This window comes from Tursiops truncatus, chromosome X, assembly GCF_011762595.2.
Source record: "Tursiops truncatus isolate mTurTru1 chromosome X, mTurTru1.mat.Y, whole genome shotgun sequence".
In the NCBI taxonomy this organism is placed as follows: Eukaryota; Metazoa; Chordata; class Mammalia; order Artiodactyla; family Delphinidae; genus Tursiops; species Tursiops truncatus.
Window position 1 is genome coordinate 127,434,592 of NC_047055.1, and position 24,546 is coordinate 127,459,137.

The 24,546-nt window shown below is 48.5% G+C and overlaps 1 protein-coding gene across 1 annotated transcript in view; it reads left to right on the forward strand.

The window, feature by feature from the left end:
- Positions 1 to 24,546, forward strand: part of LOC101337417 (polyprenol dehydrogenase) — a 327,160-nt gene that overhangs the window by 142,344 nt on the left and 160,270 nt on the right. The window contains exons 4-5 of the mRNA XM_033849920.2: positions 251 to 352; positions 17,401 to 17,608. Coding sequence (XP_033705811.1) covers positions 251 to 352; positions 17,401 to 17,608 — 310 coding nt within the window. The remainder of the gene's footprint in view (positions 1 to 250; positions 353 to 17,400; positions 17,609 to 24,546) is intronic.

The following is a 24,546-nucleotide window of genomic DNA, read 5'->3' on the forward strand; positions in this document are numbered from 1 at the left end:
TCATAGGGGTGACATCCCAGGATCTTGGCCGTATGAGAGGACACAGTCCCACCCACACTCAAAAAGAGGGCATCGTCAAGGACGTAACTCACAGAGGGTCTTCTTAGCGTATGTTGCCCACAATGGACCTTCCTCTTTTCTCTAATCCGGTGTTACTTCCCAGGAGGGATAGAAGTTAACCTCTTTAGAAATCGTCTTAGCATCTGTGGTAAATTGGAGGATAACCACGCGTTTTTGTCTTTTTCTCCAGTGGAATTTCTGTATTGTGACCTGGCGTCCATGAGGTCCATTCAGCAGTTCGTCCAGAGGTTCAAGATGAAGAAAATCCCACTGCACGTACTGGTCAATAACGGTGAGTTCTGGTGAAATCCAGAGGTTAATTCAGACACAGACACGCGCTCTAGCGGTCCCTTGGGAAAGCGGGCTTCCCAAGGAAATATATGTTGCAATTATTGCCCCTGTTTGGTTCCACTGATGCGTTTGGCTTTCGTCCTCAGAATAATCAATTTTAGGATGTTGCTTTGAAACGATGTAAAGTGTGATGATGTGTCCTGTGGATTTGATAACTTGGACAGGTCCACTTGGGCTAAGATGTATGAGGGACACGCAAAGGGCTGGGTGTTGTCACAAGGGTTATGTTATTAAAGCCTCAGCGTGTTTCCATGACAGTCATTATCTGGGCTCCAGACCATCACGCCCAACTGTCTCTTGACATCATCCTTACAGCCAGCACTCTTCAAACGTACATGTGGAGTCCACGTCTCCCCTCCCCCTGCCTTCCACCCGCCCCCTGACCGCAGACCACCCAGAGCCCTGTTGTCAGCCGCACTGAGCTCTTAAGAGCGTTGGAAACACGTCTGCTTTCTCACTTTCCTGCCCTTTTCCCTGCCTCTTTCTGTCTCCCGCTGCTACAGTCAACTTGTTTCATAAAAGTTCGTCCAAACTCTCCACAGAGAAACACAGTGTTTAACATCTCCAAACAATAAATATAGAGAACGAAAACTACTGTAAGCCTCCTGGAAAACATTTTTGCTGGTAGAATTTAACACACTGCTTTCAGATGTGGAGAATCCAGTATATAAAGGAGGTAAATAGTTAAATTGATCCAGTAGAGACGTCCCTGGCGGTCCAGTGATGAACGCTCTGTGCTCCCAATGCAGGGGGCACGGGTTCAATCCCTGGTTGGGGAACTAAGATCCCGCCTGCCACACAGCGTGGCCAAAGATAATTAAATTAATTAATTAATACAGTAAAAGGAATAGACGTAAACAGTGAGTTACAGCCACTATACTTTTTCCCCAGATAGATAGAACATTTGTCAAATTATTTGTATTTTGGGTTTTTTTAATGTCTTTTATTCTGTTTCTAAGATTTACTCTTTTCCAGTGTTTTTAAGCAATTTCATGGGTTCATTTATTTATTTTGGTCGCACCCCGTGGCTTGTGGGATCTTAGCTCTCCAACCAGGGATTGAACCCAGGGCCACGGCAGTGAAGGCGCTGAGTCCTAACCACTGGACGGCCAGGGAAGTCCCAAAGTATTCGTATTTTGGATGGCAGAGAAAACTAGGACCCTCGTGGTTATACGGAGCCTGCCATGGATAATCCAGGGTCATTTTCGCATCTAAACATCCTTTCGCTAATCCCTTCTCCGAACTCCCTTTTGCTGGTGCCCCTTTTTCTGAGGGACCCTACGCGTAATGCCGGGGACACATCTCAAGGCGAGGGAGCGTCGTTCCTCCTCCTGAGGCTGTGACACTGTCCATCTGATTCTGGCTCCCGAGATCTGCTTGTTGTCATTTCCTCACCTTTCTCTTTGTCTTGCGTATTCTATCTTTCTCCCGTAATACTAATGGGGTTGGCGGTCAGGGTCAAGGTCAGATAGAGATACCGTGTTCAATCCACTTGTTTAATTAGAAATTCCCACTTAAGGGAAATGCATGGGATATAAACTGTGTCTCCAAAGCTACACGTATGCATCTGTGGCTTTTTTTTTTTTTAACTTCTTTATTGGAGTATAATTGCTTTACAATGGTGTGTTAGTTTTTGCTTTATAACAAAGTGAATCAGTTATACACATACATATGTTCCCATATCTCTTCCCTCTTGCGTCTCCCTCCCTCCCACCCTCCCTTTCCCACCCCTCCAGGCGGTCACAAAGCACCGAGCTGATCTCCCTGTGCTATGCAGCTGCTTCCCACTAGCTATCTACCTTACGTTTGGTAGTGTATATATGTCCATGCCTCTCTCTCGCTTTGTCACAGCTCACCCTTCCCCCTCCCCATATCCTCAAGTCCATTCTCTAGTAGGTCTGTGTCTTTATTCCTGATGTGTGGGTACCTATGAAACACCTACAACTAATACCATTTCCCTCTACTTAGCTCGGGAAAGGACTCTGCGTGTCGTTATTGCTGGCAGTTCTTCTGGGAAGGTTCAGAATGAATTTAATGTACGCTTGGTTGGTATCTTTCAAGTTCGCCAAAATGATTATGCCTTAGACCTCTTTGCAGAGATAAATGCTTTCCAAGGCCATGGCCACCTGGGATCCTCAGCCCTGGGGTGGGGTTCCTTTGGTGGGCGTTTGTCTGTGTCCTCCTTGATTAGAAAGAAAACATTATAGATGGCCACGTGTCCAGGTGGGTTACAGGGAGGGGCCGTGGAGACGTGTGGAGCCACACACCTTCTTTCCACATTATATTTAACACCCGCAGGAATCGGTAACGGCAGCGCGTGCCCCGTATGCTGCCATCGTGCAGGATTCCTGAGATCTTATAGACACAGGCACAACAGAACTGAATATCCGCTGAGGGTCTTTTCTGCAGTTCCAGTACAGCCTTCCATCTGCCAGGAAGTAGGGAAAATGATGTATCCCAAATCTGATGCCTTTCTCCAACAGATCTCCGCTTTGGGTCAACAGAATTTTAGTGAGAAATATTTGCTGCAGTGGAGAGAGCTCTCTGGGGAGAATACCGTAGGCAAGACATCAATGTGTTCTCCATTACTCACCCTCGCCCTTAAGTTGCTGGGGTTTTTTTAAAAATAAATTTATTCATTTTATTTGTTTATTTTTGGCTGCGTCGGGTCTTCATTGCGGTGCACGGGCTTCTCATTGTGGCTTCTCTTGCTGCGGAGCATGGGCTCTAGGTGCGCAGGCTTCAGTAGTTGTGGTTCACGGGCTCAGTAGTTGTGGCTCGCGGGCTCTGGAGCACAGGCTCAGTAGTTGTGGTGCACGGGCTTAGTTGCTCCGCGACATGTGGGATCTTCCTGGACCAGGGCTCGAACCCGTGTCCCCTGCATTGGCAGGTGGACTCCCAACCACTGCGCCACCAGGGAAGCCCAATTTGTTGTTGTTTTTTAAAGGGAAAGCACTTTAAGTAATTTTATTTAGTTTATATACAATGCTCTGTTGACTGTTTTGCTCTTTTTTTTTTACTTGAAGTGTAGTTAATTTACAATGTTGTGTTTCAGGTGTACAGCAAAGTGACTCAGTGATACACACACACACACACACACACATATACACATATATATGTGCTATTTCAGATTCTTTTCCATTATAGGTTATTACAAGATGGTGAATATAGTTCCCTGTGCTCTACAGTAGGTCCTTGTTGTTTATTTATTTTATATATAGTAGTGTGTATCTGTTAATCCCAAACTCCTAATTTATCCCTCCCCCCGACCCTTTTTCCTTTGGTAGCCATAAGTTTGTTCTCTATGTCTGCGAGTCTGTTTTATAAATAACTTCATTTGTATAATTTTTTAGATTCCACATATAAGCGCTATCATATGATATTTGTCTTTCTCTGTCTGACTTAGTTCACTTAGTGTGATAATCTCCAGGTCTATCCATGTTGCTGCAAATGGCATTATTTCATTCTTTTTTAGGGCTGAGTAATATTCCATTATATATACATATATATATATATATATATGTGCCACATCTTCTTTATCCATTCATCTGTCCATGGACACTTAGGTTGCTTCCATGTCTTGGCTACTGTAAATAGTGCTGCTATGAACATTGGGGTGCATGGATATTTTCACATTATGGTTTTCTCTGGATATATGCCCAGGAGTGGGATTGTTGGAGCATATGGTAGCTCAATTTTAATTTTTTAAGGACCCTCCATACTGTTCTCTATAGTGGCTGCACCAGCTTCCGTTCTCACCAACAGTGTAGGAGTGTTCCCTTCTCTCCACACCGTCTCCAGCATTTATCTGTAGTGCCCTTGAGTTTTGAGATGACTCCAGTCATCCTACGATGGTCCCGTGTTCCTTTTCTCTGCAGATTTTAAACCCCGCATGCGTGGCTCTCAGGCAGATAACGTTCCTCTGGAAACCAGGACAGAGTTGCATTTGGACCTGGGAGGCTTGCCGCTGGACCCTCTTTTCACACCCTCTCTCTTCTTTCTGCAGAGAATCTCATCCGCACGTTGGCTGACCTTCAGCCCAGATTTAACTCCTTCATGCAGATCTTTCCTCTGAGCTCAGCACCTCTTGTTTTTGGTCAGTGCCCCAGAGGCACCTCAAGGCGACAGAACCGGTGTGGGATTCCTGAGCCCCTAAAGGACACTGGCTCTTGGGAAAATCCATTTCCTTACTGTTCCAGCTTTGTTGTCCAGATTCCTTAGCTCATGGCCCCTTCCTGCATCTTCGGAGCGAGCACCACAGCACCTTCACATCGCCCTCTCCCTCCAACCTCTGCTTCTGTCCTCACACCTCCTTCTCTGAGTCTGACCCCCTGCCTCCCTGCTATAAAGGACTGTGAAATTACACTGGGCTCACCCAGGGTCAGTGCCCCAGGTCAAGGTCATTAATGTAATCATATCTGCAGACTCCCTTTTGCCAGGTCAGGTGGCATAGTCACAGGTTCCACAGATTAAAACAACATTTTGGGGAACATTATTCTGCCCACCACACCCATCGTCTCGGTGATTCACACGCAGGAACCATACAGCCATAAACAAGAGCCCTTGACCTCATGCAAATCATTCTCTAGCCAAGGAGACAAACGTTAAACAAAGACTTATTCTGTGAAATGCCTGACCCTAGAAAATGCCTCTTACAGTGTGACACAGGGTCGTGTGAAGAGAAGACGGCGTCATTAGGTGTGATTAAATTAAACGCCACGCATGGAATTTCCCAGCCCGGACTCCTCCGAACCGCCATTTCCCAGAGTCGGAAATGGGAGTCCAGTTACTACAGGACGATTGGCTGAAGTCACACGTGGTGTTTGCTCCTGTCGTGTGGTACCCTTTATCTTTCAAATTGTTGGCCGGGTTGGGCACATTCTTGCCTCTGGGGCGGTTTCTTCTGCAGACTTAGGACGGTGCTTCTCGGAACCCCCCCCCCCCCCCCACCTGGGTCCCTGTAGGGAGGAGCCCGGTTCTGTAGGACTTGGAAGTAACAGCTTCTGTGGGTTCAGACAGCAACTTCCAGGAACGATGTGCCCTGGGGCGGAGGTTATACTGGTGCCCGTAATGGATGCCCGCTCCCCACGGTGCTGGGCAGGAAGGCTGTCGGGTCCCTCAAAAAGGGGATCCCTCCTTGGCAGAGCCTCTGTGTCTCTCGGAGATGCCACGGGACCACAGAGGTGTCGGCACCCCCTGGACTTAGGAAGGGGCATCCCCCTTGGTACCCAGGATGGGTGGACGGCTCCAGGGATAAATGCCTCTCGGGCCAGGGGTTAGCCAGGAGGGTCCGGTCCAGACTGAGAATGGATTCATTACCAGCGCAGTGTGCCCGGGGCTCGGGGCAGACTTAGCTGATGTGGGGGAAGCGAAGGATTTTCTCATTCATCTCGTGGCTTGGTTTGTACACGAGGGTCTATCTTTGCTGTGTTCAAACGATAGTTCTGAAGGGACCGATATTGGGGAGATTCTGAGTCAGCAGGTGCCAATGGGCTTCCCAAGTACAGGACTTCTCAGAGGGGAGCCCTGTCGATGGTACTGTTGGTGTCCAGGAGGGTCTGCCGAGTTTCTGAAAACGATATGCCTGGGACCCTCCTCTGGGATATTAACTACCGACCCCCCCACCCCACCCCCGCCCCAAGGTGATGGGTTCAGAGGAGTTGGGTTAATAGGACAAACTCCTGTTCACCCATCAACTCTCATGGAAAACAGCCCCAGCTGCGTCCCACAGAGAAGACGTCCAAGGGCCACGTCTAGCTAGACTCCGTGCTTTGCATTTCTAAATTTTATTCCTGAAGAGAGCGATCAGGATTTTGCAAACGTTGGTGTTTCAGACGCGGAATATTTCTGCCCTCGCTAGCATGACATAAATAGAACCAGACCGCCTCTCTCTGGCTGTGGGGAACTCGGGAGAGAAGCTGAGGATTTATCCAACCCAAGCATGATTGCGTCCTGCCGAGCTGGTCAGTATTTATCACTTATTCACATCCGTACGGATTTATCTCGTTTCCCATCCCTGTGCCAGAACTCGGGTAGATTTGTCACCAGCCCTCAGGACTTCAGTTTTAGCCTTGTAGGAGTTGTCCCCATAACACACGTGGATATATTTCTCAAGATCAAGAATTACTAAAAATTATGTTTTTCCTTCCAAATCAATGTCCGTGGTAACCCTGAGAAATCACAAAGATGCTTGCCCGGCCAGGTACGTAGGAGCCCAGTTTTCGGTATAGTTCTTCATTCGTTCGTGAATTCGTATCCTGAGTCAGCATGGAGAACCAGGGACCAGGTACACTTAGAGCCAGTCTTCCCAGCAGTGGCCGCCATGGCCTTGGCACCGACAGGGGGGTCAAGAAAGCAGGGAGTCGGGGCCCAGTTCTCGGGGGAGGGGCGCAGATGCCCGAATCCTTTCCTTATTTATGTGCTCGGCGTTTCCTCCGAGAAGGAGGCGACGGATGTGTCTCTTGGGAGACTGGTGACGCACCGTGGGTGCCTTTATCCTTGGAGGGTTGGATGTGAATATGTGTGGACCACCGTCAGCGCCTTCTGTTTCTCTCCCGGGGTTTGTGTCTCCCCGAGGGAACCGTTTCCCGCTGTGTCGTGCTTTCCGGGGTGCTCCTCCTGCCTTTGGGAGCAGAAGACACTTGGACGCTCCTCTGCTGGTGGTGGAGCTCGCAGGGCTGTTGGGCGTGATTGACCCGGCTTCCATAAGTGCCACAGGAGTACAGGAGGCTGCCCATCCCGTGTCCCTGTTCAAGGGCCTCCTCCTTCCAAAGCCCTTGCTGAGCATCCAGGAAGTGGGTCCAAAGATGCAGTGGTTTTCTAATTACCCAAATGCATCCAGCATTTAATTCAGGAGCTCTTTTTTTAAAAATTTTTATTGGAGTACAGTTGATTTACAATGTTGTGTTAGTTTCATGTGTCCAGCAAAGGGCATCAGTGATACACGTACGCACCCTTTCTTAGATTCTTTTCCCGTATAGGCCATTATAGGGCAGTAAGTAGAGTTCCCTGTGCTCTCCAGTAGGTCCTCGTTGGTTATGCGTTTTAAATGTAGCAGTGTGTACGTGTCGATCCCAATCTCTCAATGCATCCCCCGCCTTCCCCCCTTGGTAACTATAAGTTTCTTCTCTACATCTGTGTGTCTGTATCTGCTTTGCACATAAGTTCATCTCTGCTGTTTTTCTAGATTCCACATAGACGTGATATCATATGATATTTGTCTTTCTCCGTCTGACTTACTTCACTCAGTATGATCATCTCTAGGTCCAACCATCTTGCTGCAAATGGTGTTATGTCATTCTTTTTTTTATGGCTCAGTAATATTCCATTGTATCTATGTACCACATCTTGTTTATCTGTTCCTCTCTTGAGGGACACTTAGGTTGCTTCCATGTCTTAGCTATTGTAAACAGCACTGCTGTGAACATTGGGGTGCGTGTGTCTTTTCGAACCAGAGTTTTGTCCAGATATGTGCCCAGGAGTGTGATTGCTGGAGCTGGTAGCTCTGGTAGCTCTATTTTTAGTTTTCTAAGGAACCTCCATCCTGTTCTCCATAGTGGCTGCACCAACTTACATTCCCACCGACAGTGTAGGAGGCTCCCTTTTCTCCACGCCCTCTCCAGCGTCTATTATATATAGACTTTTCTCCACGCCCTCTCCAGCGTCTATTATATATAGACTTTTTGATGGTGGAGCAGTTTTATCCTCAGACTGTGAATGGGATGGGTTTCAGCCACTTTGCTGTATAAGAGGGTGACATGTCCTCCCGTCTTTGCAATTTCTTTGATTGTCCTCTGCTTTCACAGTGAGTCAATGATAAAATTGTCTCCTTTTCAGAAGGGTTTTCTGGGTGGGAGGGAGATTCTGTTTTTGATGCACCCTCGCCGAGAGGATGCACGCTCCTGCTGCCTTACTTTGATGTCTTTTTGGAAACAGTGCAACACAGGAGCTCTTAACAGAGCTGGGCGTTTCCGATCTCCTGGCCCCAGGTGTCCTGGCTGTGCTTATAGCGGGTCCCCAGGGGGTATTTCTAGTGCGAATAGTTGCTCGTTGGGGAAACATCCTCAGTAAGTGGTGGATTCTCTGCCGTGGCCATGGGGCGTGGGGTGCTCTGTCCTCTGTGGTGACAGGGCGATGACAGTATTGGAAACACAGTACGAGGGTGACCTGTGGACCTGTCCACATGATGCTCTAGTCAGTGTTTTCTCCATTGGCTTAAGCATGATTTGGGACACACTCGTGCTCTTTGAAGCTCGACATTTTCACTGGCCCAGGATGTGACCATGTTCAGTACCCCTAAGCACTGAACCCCAGCACCCGGGTCCTGCTGGGCTGACAAACACCTGGGTTCATGGCCACTCCCAGTCCTGCCTCAGATCACAGGCTTCCCTCCAGCTATAGATTTTCCCTGAGACACATGGACACCTCCTTTCCTGGTCGCGTTCTGTAGGTGGATTCAGAATCCTCATCCCTTTGCAGAATCTTCTATCCTTCTTTCTGAACATTTTTGCATTCCTCTGTTGACTGCCTTGGTTGCCTGCTTCCAGACGTCTTTACTTTTGCATTTTTAGTTCCACTGATGGTATAGTCTCTGGATTCCAAAGTTGCGGCAGACCCCAGCTCTGGAGGTGGGTTTCGTGGTCAGCCCTGGACTGATGGTGGGTTGTCTGCAAGAGTTTTCTAAGATGTTCCTCGTGTTCTGGACTTAAACCTTCATGTAGCCATTGGGCACCAGCTAGAATATACCCTTCTCTCTCTGTCTCCCTCTCTCTCCCTCTCTCTCCCCCTCTCCCCCTCTCTCTCCCCCTCTCCCCCTCTCTCTCCCCCTCTCCCCCTCTCTCTCCCCCTCTCCCCCTCTCTCTCCCCCTCTCCCCCTCTCTCTCCCCCTCTCCCCCTCTCTCTCCCCCTCTCCCCCTCTCTCTCCCCCTCTCCCCCTCTCTCTCCCCCTCTCCTCCTCTCTCTCCCTCTCTCTCCCTCTCTCTCCCTCTCTCCCTCTCTCCCTCTCTCCCTCTCTCCCTGTCTCTCTGTCTCTCTGTCTCTCTCCCTCTCTCCCTCTCTCCCTCTCTCCCTCTCTCTCTCTCCCTCTCCCTCTCTCTCTCTCTCTCTCTCTCTCTCTCTCTGTGTCTTTATCTCTCTCTGTCTCTCTCTCTCTTTGTCTGTCTTTCTCTCTCTCTTTCTCTCTCTCATTCCCTGCCCCTCTCTTTTCCCCCATAAAGCAAATAACTCTCTCTCATCCTCTCCTGATTGGGACACATCTATTTTTTTTCCCTCTCTATAAGGAATAACACATGGTTTATTTTTAAGTGAAAGACTTTATTTTGAATAATAATATACATATCATTCACGCCATTTACTTTTCACGGTGCGTCGCTATGTGTGGAAGTAGACAGGGAAAAAAATAAACGTTAGAAATACCTAAGCATGGAAATATACAGGCAAAGAAGACATTTGATACATCTCCACGAACAAGCATCACAGGCCAGTATCCATTAGAAAAGCACGAAAACTGTGCAGAGAGTCTGCCCACATCCCGGCAGGCAAGTGCAAACAGTACACGTTATCGTTTCTTGGATACAAAACGTATACGTTTTCTTTGGATTGGAAACATCCTCCAGACGAGTGGCTTGGCTTTTCTATGCAAGGCAAAAATTATCTATAGAAGTAAAAACAGTGGGGGAATTTCCTGGCAGTGCACTGGTTAAAACTCCGTGCTTTCACTGCCAGGGTTCGGGTTCGATACCTGGTCGGGGAGCTAAGATCCCACAAGCTGTGTGGCACAGCCGAAAAATTTTTAAAAAACACAAGTACAAAGTGTAGAAGCCACCTGCGACGCTGAGATATTCCAGGCCACAGACGTGTGTCCACTCACCAGTCAAATCCATCCACCAACGAGCAGATGTTTTTGGGGGTGCACTGTGCAGCTTTGTGGGATTTTAGTGCCCAGACCAGGGATCGAACCCGTGCCCCCTGCAGTGGAAGCGTGGAGTCCCAACCACTGGACCTCCAGGGCAGTCCCTAGCAGATATTTTTTACGGCTTCTTTTCCTGTGTGTCAGTTCGCAAAGGCTGCTGTTTTCACGGAGGGTCACTAACGAGGATGACCATGTGAAGCCCTGACATGACATCGTCCCTTTATCCATTTAAAAAATACAAGTGCAGCGACGTGGGCGAACCTTTAAAATCTCTCCCTCAGCACCCGCCAGACGTTCAGTCAATATTGTTGCAGTTAGATCTGCTACCCAGGGAGCTGTCTAGGACATTTTGCTTAAAAAATGGAAACCAGGGACTTCCCAGGTGGTCCAGTGGTTAAGACTCCGCCTTCCAATCCAGGGGATGTGGGTTCCATCCCTGGTCAGGGAACTAAGATCCCACAGGCCTTGTGGCTAAAAAACCAAAACATAAAACAGGAGTCATATCGTTACAGATTCAATAAAAGCCTTTTTAAGAAAATGGTCCACCTTGAAAAAAAAAAAAAAAAGAAACCGGCGTGATTATTCTCAGCATCTCAGTTTATCGTGGGCTTAGTCGTGGGCAGGGACCCCGGGAGTTTTTTTTGGGTCCAGCCTCCGTGGGGCTGTAGCCCTCACACAGCTTCGATGAACCCCAGGATGGGCTAGACGCTTCTGGAACACGGTGGGTGGGCAGCTGTGTGCATGGCAGCGATGTCCTTGCTGTTGCTTTAAAAATATGTTTTCCCCAACGATGCTATTTCCGCCCAGACCTTGCTCAGATGACTGTGATGATTTCCCAGCTCACCTTGAACTCGTGCTGTGCCCGGAGCATCCTCACTGTTGCTCGGGGTCAGTGAGTTTCTGCTAGAATCTGTCAGCAGAGCTTGTATGCAATGACGATCCGTGTTGGCAGGTCCCCAGGGCTGCGTCATTGCTGCACATGTCCTGTCTTGTACATTCTCGTTAGGAAATACGTAACACGGAGTGGGGCGGATGGAATAGGTACAGCCTCAAGGAGATCGGGGAGGGGTTGCCCTTCAGCTCAGGTCACCACGAACCGGACCACGGGTGCCCCAGCGAACATGAACACGGATGAGTCCGGCTGTTCTGCCCCAGCGGGGTGACATCCAGAGTCGGTGCAGCTGTTCCAATGTCTGGCTGACCCGAGCCTCCTGGCTGTTTTCTCTGCTGTCAACGTCCAAGGAATCAAAGACCATCATAAGGAAGTAACAACCACCACCAGCTTCCTTTTATTATATAATGTTACCCTCAACTCACCAGGTGGAAGCCGGGAAGTCGCTGCGGGTTAACACCCCCAGATTCAGGCCATAATTCCTGCTGACCCCATATCCCCTTCAAATGCCCCTGCTCTGTGATGTGGGGCATTTTCCAATGGATTTTGACCTTGGAAGGGCATGTCTAGTGGCTGCCAGTTTGTCCCAGGAGGTGGAGCTCTCTAGCCTGGACTTGACCGTTTCAGCGTGCACAGACCACTCCCCCATCCTAGTGGCTCAAAATAACCGTCTCCTTTTTTATTTTTTATTTATATTTATTGAAGTACAGTGGATGTGCAATATTATATAAGGTACAGGTAGACAATATAGCGATTCCCAACTTTTAAACATTATACTCCATTTGTAGGTATTATAAAATATTGGCTGTGTCCCCGTGCTGTACATATGTCCTTCTAGCTTGTTTATTTTATGCATAATAGCTTGTTCCTCTTTACTTCCCTCCCCCTATCCTGCCCCTCCCCCCTTTCCTCTCCTCTCTGGGAACCACGTGTTTGTTCTCTGTACCTGTGAGTCGGCTTCTTTTTTGTTATATTCACTAGTTGGTTGTATTTTTCAGATTCCACATATAAGTGATATCCTATAGTATTTGCCTGGCTTATTTCACGAAGTATAGTGATCTCTAGGTCCGTCCACGTTGCTGCAAACGGCATTAGTTCGTTCTTTTTCCTGGCTGAGTAATATTCCATGGTATACATGCACCACATCCTTATCCACTCCTCTGTCTTTGGGCACTTAGGTGCCTCCCGAGTCTTGGCTGTCGTCAGCAGTGCTGCTATGAAAATAACCGTCGTGCTTGCATTTTGGGCAGTCGTCACTCTGGTCCTCCCGTGGGGTTGCACCTGGGTCGCCGTTGTCTGACGGGTCAGCCAGGGCCAGACGTCCAGGGTGGCTTTCTCCTGTGGCGGGAAACTGGTCCTGCCCGTCGCCTGGCCTCAGCTGAGCTGGTCGACCAGATCCCCACGTGCGGTCTCCTCACCAAAATAGTGATCTCAGAACTGCCAGCCTTCTCTAGTGAAGCTGGCTGTGCCCAGAGAGACAGAGTTCTGAAAACCGGAAGCTCCGGGGTCTTTCTGAGCATAGGCCCTTGGACGTTGTACGACATTGTCACTGCCACTGCGTTCGACTCATGACAGCAAAGTGCATGGCTGCCAGGATTTGAGGAATGCGACACAGACTCGTCTCCCGAGGAAACGGGTGTCAGACGCATGTGCAGGCTGGTTGTCCGGCTGCTTGGAGGCCGCTGTCCCTTTCAACCAGCCTCACATCGGCCAGGTGCCCTGGATGCACGGGTCTGTCCTGCGCTGCAGGCACTGACAGAGCTCACTGGTCCAGCTTCGTCCCACTAACTTGGGCGATCAAGGAAACACATCACCAGGGAAGTGCGTGCGTTTTCTCTAAATGCCAGACCTTATGTCCACGTGACAACCAAAAAGCCTGTGTTTCTTCTGGGTGACTTCTGAACGGCACCGTGGCATGCTCTTCAGAAACGTTTTTCAAATTAAAAAAAATGTTTTCATTTATTTTGGCCGTGCCACGTGGCATGTGGGATCTTAGTTGCCCAACCAGGGATCGAACCCACGTCCCCTGCGTCGGAAGGTGGATTCTTTTTTTTTTTTTTTTTTTTTTTTTTTGCGGTACGTGGGCCTCTCACTGCTGTGGCCTCTCCCATTGCAGAGCACAGGCTCTGGACGCGCAGGCTCAGCGGCCATGGCTCACGGGCGCAGCCGCTCCGTGGCATGTGGGATCTTCCCGGACCGGGGCACGAACCCGTGTCCCCTGCATCGGCAGGCGGACTCTCTGTGCCACCAGGGAAGCCCGGAAGGTGGATTCTTTACTGCTGGACCTCCAGGGAAGTCCAGAAACATTTTTTTTTATACCTTACTTTTTATTGACTACAAGACAACATTTTAGAATATTTTTGAGCCTAATATCATATCATCTCAACAAATTCATTTGACTGTGAAAATTGTAACAAAGTGTCTCATCTCAGAATGACACAAGTTTAGAGACCAGACATGCTGGAGCATGTAGGTCTGTAGCTGAGAAAACCTGTTTTTGGTTACATAGTGGTCCTGGGGAAAAAGAGAATCGTAGAGTTTAGAGTTAAAATAATGGATTTTAGTTCTGTAGTAACCTGAATGGGAAAAGAATTTGAAAAAGAATAGATACACATATATGTGTCACTGAGTCACTTTGCTGTACACCTGAAACCAACACAACATTGTTAATCAACTGTACCCCAATATAAAAGTTAAAAATAAAATCATCCTTTGACCTAAAAAAAAAACAGGATTTTTAGTTCTAATTCTATAATTTCCTGGCTGTGTGAACTTTGCCAAGCCACTTGACTTCTTCTTTATGTTGTTTTAATGGAAAGGCATTTTATTTTAAATACAGCTGTGTGAACCTGTCAGTCCCAAACTCCCAATCCGTTTTGTTCATCGAATTTTAGTGGCTGTAGGTACATTTGAACACACACTCCGCTGAGTGCCTAAGACACTCGTTTTTCTCGTGTCTGTGGCCTCCGTCCATGCTGTGCTACAGTCATGATGTTTGACAGTCATCAACGCAGGGGATAAACTTTGCACAGCCCGGAGGTTTCTGGGGAGAGCTGGGTGTGGAGGGGAGAGGCAGGTGTGGCCAGGATGCGTGTGAGGTGAGACACCACACACCTGAACTCCCCGTCTTCTCGTGTCTGCGTCTGGAGCCCCATCTTCCGTCACGGTTCCTCTTCCATCCTTGTCTGTGGAAGCTGCCGTCAGCCTGCAGCCTCCCTACAGCTCTGTTTTTTTAATGTTACCACCTTGCAACACCGAGAGCACTTGGCTGGCTCTGTGAAAGCCAGAGCCTGAATCAGATGTTTTCTGCCTCAGGAACCTCAGAACCTGCAGTGGGGATGTACGGGGTCGTGAAACCTACCCGGGACCTGAGTGTGGAGGGACGTGCAGTGTGGCCTGTGTGGCCCGGGAGGGGCCTTGCAGTGCAGCTGGGAAAACTGTCCACACATAGTTACTCAGACATGCATGCGTATTTGGAGAATGACATGTAGAAATGCATACACAGGCACATACAAATATATATATACACACACATATACGAATACAAAAATATACATATAGAAATACACATCCATATAAAATACACATCAACACACACATATACAAATGCATATTCAGAGAATTACATACAGAATTGCATATACCTGCAAATGCAAATGTATGTACATTATACAAATACAAAATATATACACGTAGAAATACACATCCATATAAAATACACGCACATCAACAAACACATACACATATACAAATGCATATGTGGAGAATTACATGTAGAAATGCATACACAGGCACATAGAAATACATATTTATATATATACACACATACAAAATACATATAGAAATACACATCCATATAAAATACACATCAACAAACACATATACAAATGCATATATGGAGAATTACATATAGAAATGCATACATAGGCACATACAAATATATATGTATACCTGTACGAGTACATCCATATAAAATACACACACATCGGGCTTCCCTGGTGGCGCAGTGGTTGAGAGGCCGCCTGCCGATGCAGGGGACAAGAGTTCGTGCCCCGGTCCGGGAAGATCCCACATGCCGCGGAGCGGCTGGGCCCGTGAGCCATGGCCGCTGAGCCTGCGCGTCCGGAGCCTGTGCTCCACAACGGGAGAGGCCACAACAGTGAGAGGCCCACGTACCGCAAAAAAAACACAAAAAACAAAAAACACACATCAACAAACGCATACATATATACAAATACATGTACAGAGAACTACATATAGAAATGGATATACAGCCACATACAAATGTACATATACATATGTAAATACAAATATGTCTATACATCCATGTAAATAAACATATCAACATAAACATATACACATATGCAAATGCATATACCCAGAGAAGTGTATACACATGCAAGTACAAAGACGTATATACACATGCAAAAATATATGCATATGTGCATAAAATCATACATATATGCAAAACAACTTGCAAATGCAAATACACATGCAAATACAAAAGCCTATGTGGACGAATATACAACTGGAATACACGTGTGCATGCATTACCCATAAACACGTGCAAATGCATAGTTGACTGAACACTTACACATAGGCAAATAACTCTGTTCATATACTTACAAATACGTGCACATGTACACATGCATATGCATGTTATGCAAATGCAGACATTCATGCAAGTACATACACACATGCATCTGCAATGCAAATTCATAGACATGCACCTACCATATATGGAAAAGAAAACACATGTATAGTTGATAGGCATTTATAAACGTGCATGCAAACACACAAACGCATAAACATGTATGTATAAATGTGTGCATGTGCACGTGTGTGCAAATACATATGAACACACACAGGATTCCATGCACGAATAAAATGCACACACACACAGGCAGGCAGCACACACACACACCTAGACACACACACAGACAAACACACGTGCAAGCCTGCTGGCCGCTCTAGGAGATGGGACCATATGGGCCGGGCATGTGTTCTGCCCATCACCTGTGTCCTGGCCTCTGTGGGGGGGACTTAGGGACAGGGATTTGGATGACCTTTGCCCCCCACCGGAGGGCAGGCTTGGGTGTCCCAAACTGACGGGTAGAACGAACGGAGCCCCAGGACATGCTTCACAAATGTGTTTATGGACCAATGGCCGACGGGCTGGCTGCTGGGGCCTGCAGTTCCCCAAAGGGCGCCTGAGGGATGAATTCACTTGTGGGGTTCACCTGAGTGAGGGGCTGCCGTGGCAACGTGAGTTTGGGGATCAGTGCTCTGTCCACCTGCCTGTGGACCGCAGGTTAGCGTCACCCCCCGGTGTCCCAGCCGTGCTGCCCACGCCTCAGACCAGGCCCCTGGTATCTGTGGATGGCTGTTCCCATCCAGAAGAGTGACCGGCCCAGGGGACACTGTTAGGAGACTCAGGACAGTCTCACTTTCTGGGGGGTCCTGCTGTTTTGTCATCATTTACAAGCTCGGGCCATCGAAGGGCAGAGTTTGAGAGCAGGAAGGGGTCTTGTTGGTCTTTTGGTCTCTTCCCCACTGTGTACAGAGCAGGAAACTGAGGCAGGAAGGTGGGGCAGCAGCCAGGACCAGAGCTACCCTCCTGGCGCTGGGCAGGTGCCCCATCCACCTGGGGGGCAGCGCTGCCATCCTGTCCTACCTCCTCCCGTCCCACCCCATCCTCATCCCACCTCATCCCACCCCATCCCATCCAGCCTCATCTCATCTCCTTCCATCTTCCTCCCATCTCACCTCATCCCACCTCATCTCCTCCCATCCCACCTCATCCCACCCCATCCCATCCAGCCTCATCTCATCTCCTTCCATCTTCATCCCATCTCACCTTATCCCACCTCATCTCCTCCCATCCCATCCCATCCCATCCCATCTCATCCCATCTCATCCCATGTTATCCAAACCGTCTCATCTCCCATCCCAACTCATTCCATCCCACTTCATTCCATCCCATCTCATCCCATGTTATCCAAACCATGTCATCTCCCATCCCACCTCATTCCATCCCATCTCATCCCATCCTACTTCATCCCATCCCACCTCATCCCATCCCGCCTCCTCCCATCCCGCCTCCTCCCATCCCGCCTCCTCCCATCTCCTGCCATCCTCATCCCATTTCCTCCCATCTCACTGTCCCTGAACCCTCCTGTGTCCGCAGCTGGTGTAATGATGGTGCCGCAGGGGACCACCGAGGACGGCTTTGAGGAGCACTTTGGTGTGAACTACCTGGGGCACTTCCTGCTGACCAACCTCCTCCTGGACACCCTGCGGGAGTCGGGTGCCCCCGGCTGCAGCGCGAGGGTGGTGACCGTGTCCTCGGCCACACACTACGTCGGGGAACTGAACTTGGACGACCTTCAGAGCAGGTGGGTGCCACTCGCCAGTGGTCTCGGGTGCTGCCAGGACGGTCAGGGTGACCCGTCACCATGACGCACTGGGCAGGGTGCTCGTCCCAGGGGATGGCGGTTCACACCCCCAAACGTTTGTAAATCAACCTGTCTCGAGGTGAAAGCTGTGTTGACTAACACAGGCAGACCTGGGAGATGCTGCGGGTTTGCTTCCAGACCACAGCAGTGGAGCAAATATTGCAGTAAAGCGAGTCACACGAATTTTTTTGCTCCGAGTTCATCTAAAAGTGATGCTTACACTACACTGTAGTCTAGTAAGTGTGCAATAGCATCATGTCTATAAAAACAGTGTACACACCTTCATTAAAAAATACCTCATTGCTAAAAAATGCTAACCATCCTCTGAACCTACAGGTAGTCATGATCTTTTTGCAGTAGTAACATCCAAGCTCCCTGATCAGAGACACTGTAACAAATAGAGTAATAACGGAAAAGTTTACAATACTGCGAGAATGACCAAAATGTGACACAGAGACACAAAGCGAGCAAATGATGTTGGAAAAATGGCGTCAGTAGACTTACTCAACGCGGGGCAGCCCCAGACCTTCAGTGTGTAAAAAAAATGCAGTATCGGTGAAGCGCAGTAAAGTGAGGTCTGCCCGTATTAACAATTGTTTGCTAACTGGCACTCACACATCCATATCAGTCTATTTATATTTATGCTTTGAGGTAAATCCTATTATTATCGTCATTTTACACTTGAGGAAATTGAGAAGCATATATTTAAGAAAACTTATTTAATGGAAGTATAGTTGATTTACAATGTTGTGTTCATTTCTGGTGTACAGCAGAGTGATTCCGTTATACACATATATACGTTTTTTCCTGCATTCTTTTCCATGATGGTTTATCCCAGGATATTGAGTAGAGTTCCCTGTGCTCTACAGTAGGACCTTGTTGTTTATCCATCCTAAATGTAACTGTTTGCACCTGCTAATCCCAGAGTCTCAGCCCATCCCTCCGCTCCCCTCCCCCTCCCCCTCCCCATTGGCGACCACAGGTCTGTTCTCTGTGTCTGTGAGTCTGTTTCTGTTTGGTAGATAAGTTCCTGTGTGTCATATTTTAGATTCCACATATAAGTGCTGTCCTGTGCTATTTGTCTCAGACGCCTGGCCTCCAGGACTGGGGGAGGATGAAGTCCTGTCGCTTTCAGCCCCCAGTTTGTGGGTCACCTGTGCTGGGGCTGAAGGAGACCTTCAGGGTGTGTGGGTCTCGTGGAGGACCAGCCCCGTGGCCTCTGAGCCGGGCCAGGATGGGTGTCACGGGCGCTCTGGGGTCCTGATGGAGTTAACGGGCTGACTTCGTTCGCTGCCGTTTCTGAGTTGTCCCCGTTTATTTCTCAGCACGTAGGTGTGCGTAGCCCTTGAGCCAACCCGGTGCTTTCCGCACAGGGCGTGCATAGCAAGGAAGAGAATGAAAAGGCCCCTGAGCCTCTAGAGAGTCTAATGTCGCCTCAAGCACTCACACAGCAATGCGGCTGCTTCTCCCCCTGGACTCAACACCCTGTGTTTTAACTCCTGGGGTCCAGTCGTCCCTCAAAGGGGCGTCTTTGGACAGAGTGGTTCTCTCATCCGCATGGGTCCAGGCTCAGGGTCTGCAGAGGGTATAGGATTGCCAAGTGTTTCCTGCATCTGATGGGGGCATGACTGCACACGGCTCGTAAAAAACAGCATCGTGGGCTTCCCTGGTGGTGCAGTGTTTGAGAGTCCGCCTGCCAACGCAGGGGACATGGGTTCGTGCCCCGGTCCGGGAACATCCCATGTGCCGCGGAGCGGCTGGGCCCGTGAGCCATGGCCGCTGAGCCTGCGCGTCCGGAGCCTGTGCTCCGCAACGGGAGAGGCTGCAACAGTGAGAGGCCCGTGTACTGAAAAAAAAAAAAAAAAAAAAACCCAGCATCGTGACAAGGGGACCCGTGTACGGGGTGGGGCGCTTCTTTCAGGAATATCGTCGTCTTTTTCTCCTTTGAATACGGGTGTAGAAATATGCAAGAGAACGCAGACGTGTGCCGCGTAGCTTCCTTTTTCTAAAATGAAGTTTTTTTATGGCATTGCACGAAACTCTGACATTTGCAGAGAAGTAATCTCACGGCCCGCAGGAGTGCGTGTGTCAGGAAGCGGTGATAACTGCCCTCCTGTATTTGTTTACGTTTTCCTATGTCGAATCCCATCAAAGGCATCTCGTTGTTATCATTTTTTTCCCTAAATGGTTATCCAAAGGGGATGAGACCGTTTAGGACCGTGGTTTTCAAGGTGGGGTCCCCAGAGCAACAGCATCTGTATCACCTGAGAAGTGATGGATGATACAGGTAGACGCTCAGACCACACAGCCACCACTTGTGAAATCAAAACTCTGAGGGTGGGAAAACAATCTGACAAAATATATGTACGTATACACACACACATGTATACACATATATATAACTGAATCGCTTTGTCGTACACCTGAAACTACCACAATACTGTAAATCTTACTATGTATAAAATAGAGAACTAAGGAGAACCTGCCGTATAGCACAGGGAACTCTCCTCACTGCTCTGAGGTGACCTGAATGGGAAGGAAATCCAAAAAAGAGGGGACATAGGTATACGTACAGCTGATTCACTTGGCTGTACAGCAGAAACTAACACAACGTTGTAAAGCAACTGTACTGCCGTCAAAATTGTTTAAAAAGACAATGAAAGGGTATTTCCTAGCAACCTGCCCCCTCCAGGTAAATCTTATATATACCTCACAGTGTATATGTCACTTGAGACCAGGCCACATACAGCCTTTTCATTCTATAATAAACATACAGAAAATTACCTTTAAAAAAACGGAAAGAGCCCAACTCACGCTTGTTCTATTTTAAAGGCTTGACAATAGACTGTTAAAACGTTAAAACCGTGTTCAAAACAAAACAAGCCAAACTCAGGGTGTGCGGCCAGGCATTGGGAAGTTTAACACGCCCTCTGAGGGGCTCTTAATGCATGCTGACATTTGAGAACCACTTGGGTTAAAAACATGCTGCCTTTCCGGGTTAAAAAAAAAAAAAAGAGTGAATTCTTGGCTCGTACCTGATGTAGACACCGCTGGTGATGACGGTTAATTACCAAGATTGATTTGCTGGCTTGGGTAAGGAGCGTTCTTGTCAAGCATAAATCACTTGTAAAAGCATGAAGTGTTCCAAACCCAGGTGGGTTGTTACACACGAGAGGGCTTGTCCCCTCTGCCCGGCCGCACTCAGTCCCTCCTCCTACAGAAGAAATTCCAGTGGAAGAGATGGGCGGAATCTCGGGAAAATTGTAGTCAGTGAACAAGACTCGTGATGTAGTGGACAGCTTGGTTAAAAAAAAAAAAAGTTATATTTAGTGGGAAGAAGGTGAAAAAGCTATATACTGTTTAAATAAAAAAATTATATTGGATTTATTTAATACTTGTATATCTATAATAGTTAATTATATATAATATGTAAATGATATAAAATATATCTGCAATATTTATGTAATTATGCAATTATAATTATATGTATAGTTATAATTTACGTATATGTGAGAGGGAGAGACTGACTTTTCTTTAAAGGTATCAACTGTGCACAGAGCTCTGTTGCATCTTTTTTTTTTAAATTATTTATTTACTTATTTATTTTTGGCTGTGTTGAGTCTTCGTTTCTGTGCGAGGGCTTTCTCTAGTTGTGGCGAGCGGGGGCCACTCTTCATCGCGACGCGCAGGCCTCTCACTGTCGCGGCCTCTCTTGTTGCGGAGCACAGGCTCCAGACGCGCAGGCTCAGCAGTTGTGGCTCACGGGCCTAGTTGCTCCGCGGCATGTGGGATCTTCCCAGACCAGGGCTCGAACCCGTGTCCCCTGCATTAGCAGGCAGATTCTCAACCACTGCGCCACCAGGGAAGCCCTGTTGCATCTTTTTTTAAAAATTGCCACAGATATTATATAATTTATATAAGTTGCAGGTGTACAACAGAGTGAGTCACAATTTAAGGTTCTATTCCCTTTACAGTTATTGTAAAATATTGGCTATATTCCCTGTGCTGTACAGTATATCCTTGTAGCTTATTTTATTTTTTTATTTTTTAAATTCTTTTTTTCTGGCCACACCATGTGGCTGGTGGAATCCTGCTTCTCTGACCAGGAATTGAACCCACACCCCCTGCAGCTGAAGCACAGAGTCTTAACCACTGGACTGCCAGGGAAGTCCCCTTGGAGCTTATTTTATACATAATAGTTCATATCTCTTACTTCCCTCCCCCTATATTACCCCTCCCCCTATATTGCCCCTCCCCCTTCCCGCTCCCCACTAGAGTTGGACTTGTTTTCAGAAACTACCTCCCGTGCTTGGAGGAGCTGACAAGGTTGACCAGCAGGCCAGAGATTCAGGGAAGCGGTGACGTTTGTAGTCTTGAACCTAAAGGCTAGGTGACTTAGGTCGTGGTCTTGAACCTAAAGGCTAGGTGACTTAGGTAGAATTTCTATGCTGTGGTGTTTGAGGCCAAGTCCCTTCTTTTGGGGGAACCTCATTCTTTTCCCCTGAATGCCTTCACCTGATAGGACGAGGCCCACCCACATGGCCGAGGCTCACGTGGTTTACACGCAGGCTACTGGTTTCATGGTTCATCTCCTCTGAAAAATAACTTCCTGGCACCATCTAGACGGGCACTGGGCCAAACACTTGAGCGTGGACACGTGAAATGAACCGTCAGGGCCACAGATGTGGGCAAGGCATTCTGTAGGTGATGCGCCGTGGTGTCGGTCTACTACCCACCCTGCACCCTGACTTGTCTCCGTGCTCAGCCTCCTGCACCCATGGGCACCTCGGGACCCAAGGGACCCTCTGCGGGGGTCGCGTCAGAGGTGCCCCAGCTGCGTGCCAGCCCTGAGGGTGACCGCACGGGAAGACCCCTCTGCACCTCTCCCGGGGACAGCTCGTCCTGCTTGTCCTTGGACCCTCCCCTCTGAATGCAGGCAGCTGTTTCCTGGGCTGCCCTCGGCTAGGAAAGTGGTACCCTGCTACCTCCTCTCCTTGGACCCAAACCAAAGCGAGTCCCCCGTCTTGACTCTTGACCTCGGAAGAGATCAAGAGATTAAGATTTGCTCTTAGTGGCAAAGTTAACAGAACCCTCGGGATGCAGGGTTAGGCTACGTGCTGTGTCACCAGCCGAGGTGGTGCTTTGGGTACAAGTGTTGCGTGTCCCTGGGTCTTGTGGCTCCGTCCACAGAGGTGCAGCTACAGACCAGAGCTCAGAGGGGACTTTCGTAGGGTTCCTCACAAGCACACTCTCCTCATGGCTTCCTCTCCCCACAAGAAACTTAACATCTTATGGGCTTACTTCCTCTGAACGTAGAAAAGTCTCCTTCTTTTTCTTGGCTTTCTCTCTTCTCTATTCTTCAGTGGAGTAAATCAGCGAAGTCCACATTTTTATGGTTTGTACCGAGGAACTTTTTCTTTTTTCTTTCTTGGCCACGCCGTGTGGCTTGCGGGATCTTAGCTCCCTGACCAGGGATCATACTCAGACCACGGCAATGAAAGTGCGAAGTGCTAACCACTGGACCGCCAGTTCCCAAGTAACTTTTGCTTTTGTAAAACAGTGGTTACTGTATGAGTTTCCTGGGGCGGCCATGACAAAGGACCAGAAATTTGGGTACCTTAGAACAACGGAAAGTTATTGTCTCACAGTCGTGGAGACTGGAAGTCCACGATCAAGGTTGGCTGGTTAGGCAGGGTGGGTCCCTCGTGGAGGCTCTGGGAGGAACCCACCCAGGCTCCGTCTCTTCCAGGCTTCTCTCCAGCTTCTGGAGTTTGCTTTATGGCACGAGTCATATTGGATTGCAGCCCACCCAAACAACCTCATTTTAACTTGATCACCTCTGTAAAGACCCTATTTCCAAGGAAGGTTGTATCCTGAGGTTCTGGGGGTTAGGACTCCACAGCATAACCTCTTCTGTTATGGGAAGAGGGGGAAAACAATTCAGCCCACAGCACACACCATTTGTCCCTCTCCAATGGATAGATCCTTAACCATTTTTTTTTTTTTTTTTTTTTTTTTTTTTGTGGTACGCGGGCCTCTCACTGTTGTGGCCTCTCCCGTTGTGGAGCACAGGCTCCAGACGTGCAGGCTCAGCGGCCATGGCTTACGGGCCCAGCCGCTCCATGGCATGTGGGATCCTCCCGGACCGGGGCACGAACCCGTGTCCCCTGCATCGGCAGGCGGACTCCCAACCACTGCACCACCAGGGAAGCCCCATCCTTAACCTTTTAAGGCTCACGTTATTTCAGCCTGACCTTGCTTTGGAGACACAGTAATCATTGACACGTTATGGGCACGGCCCTGTCTTGTGAAAATAGCTGTCTTGGTTTGAGTTTCCCAAACTTAACTTTGGGGCAGTTTTTCACTCTTTTATTCATAAGTGCGTGTTCACATCCTCGTATATCGTTGGTTGTGGCACCTCTGTGGTGAGATGTCATGTTATAAATATGCTGTCCTGCATTGATGTGGTTTTCACTAAACATTTAGCATGTTCAGTGTGTGTCCTGGGACCCCTTACAGGCAGCCGGCACCCTTGCCGTGCTTCTGTGACCAACTGTAGCAGGTGTTTGGATGAGGCTGGAATTCACAGGCGGCCCTGCCGCATCCCGGGCTGTCTCTGCCGACTTCCCTTCGTGGAAGGACAGACTCCTCTTAGCTGACGATACTTTCAGAGGTCCTGGTGGGTGGTCTCTCTTTCCATCTTCCTCCGTCGTGTTAAACCTAGGACACCAAGGCAGAATGCAAGGCAGTTGTTCGTCTTGTCAAGGGAGAACTTCCGTTTGGAGCTGAGGGATTATTGACTTGCCGACGTGCTGGCTACGGGTCCTGCTTGCAGACTGATCGTTACCAGGCTCGGCCAGCATCCAAAACGCGCCAAC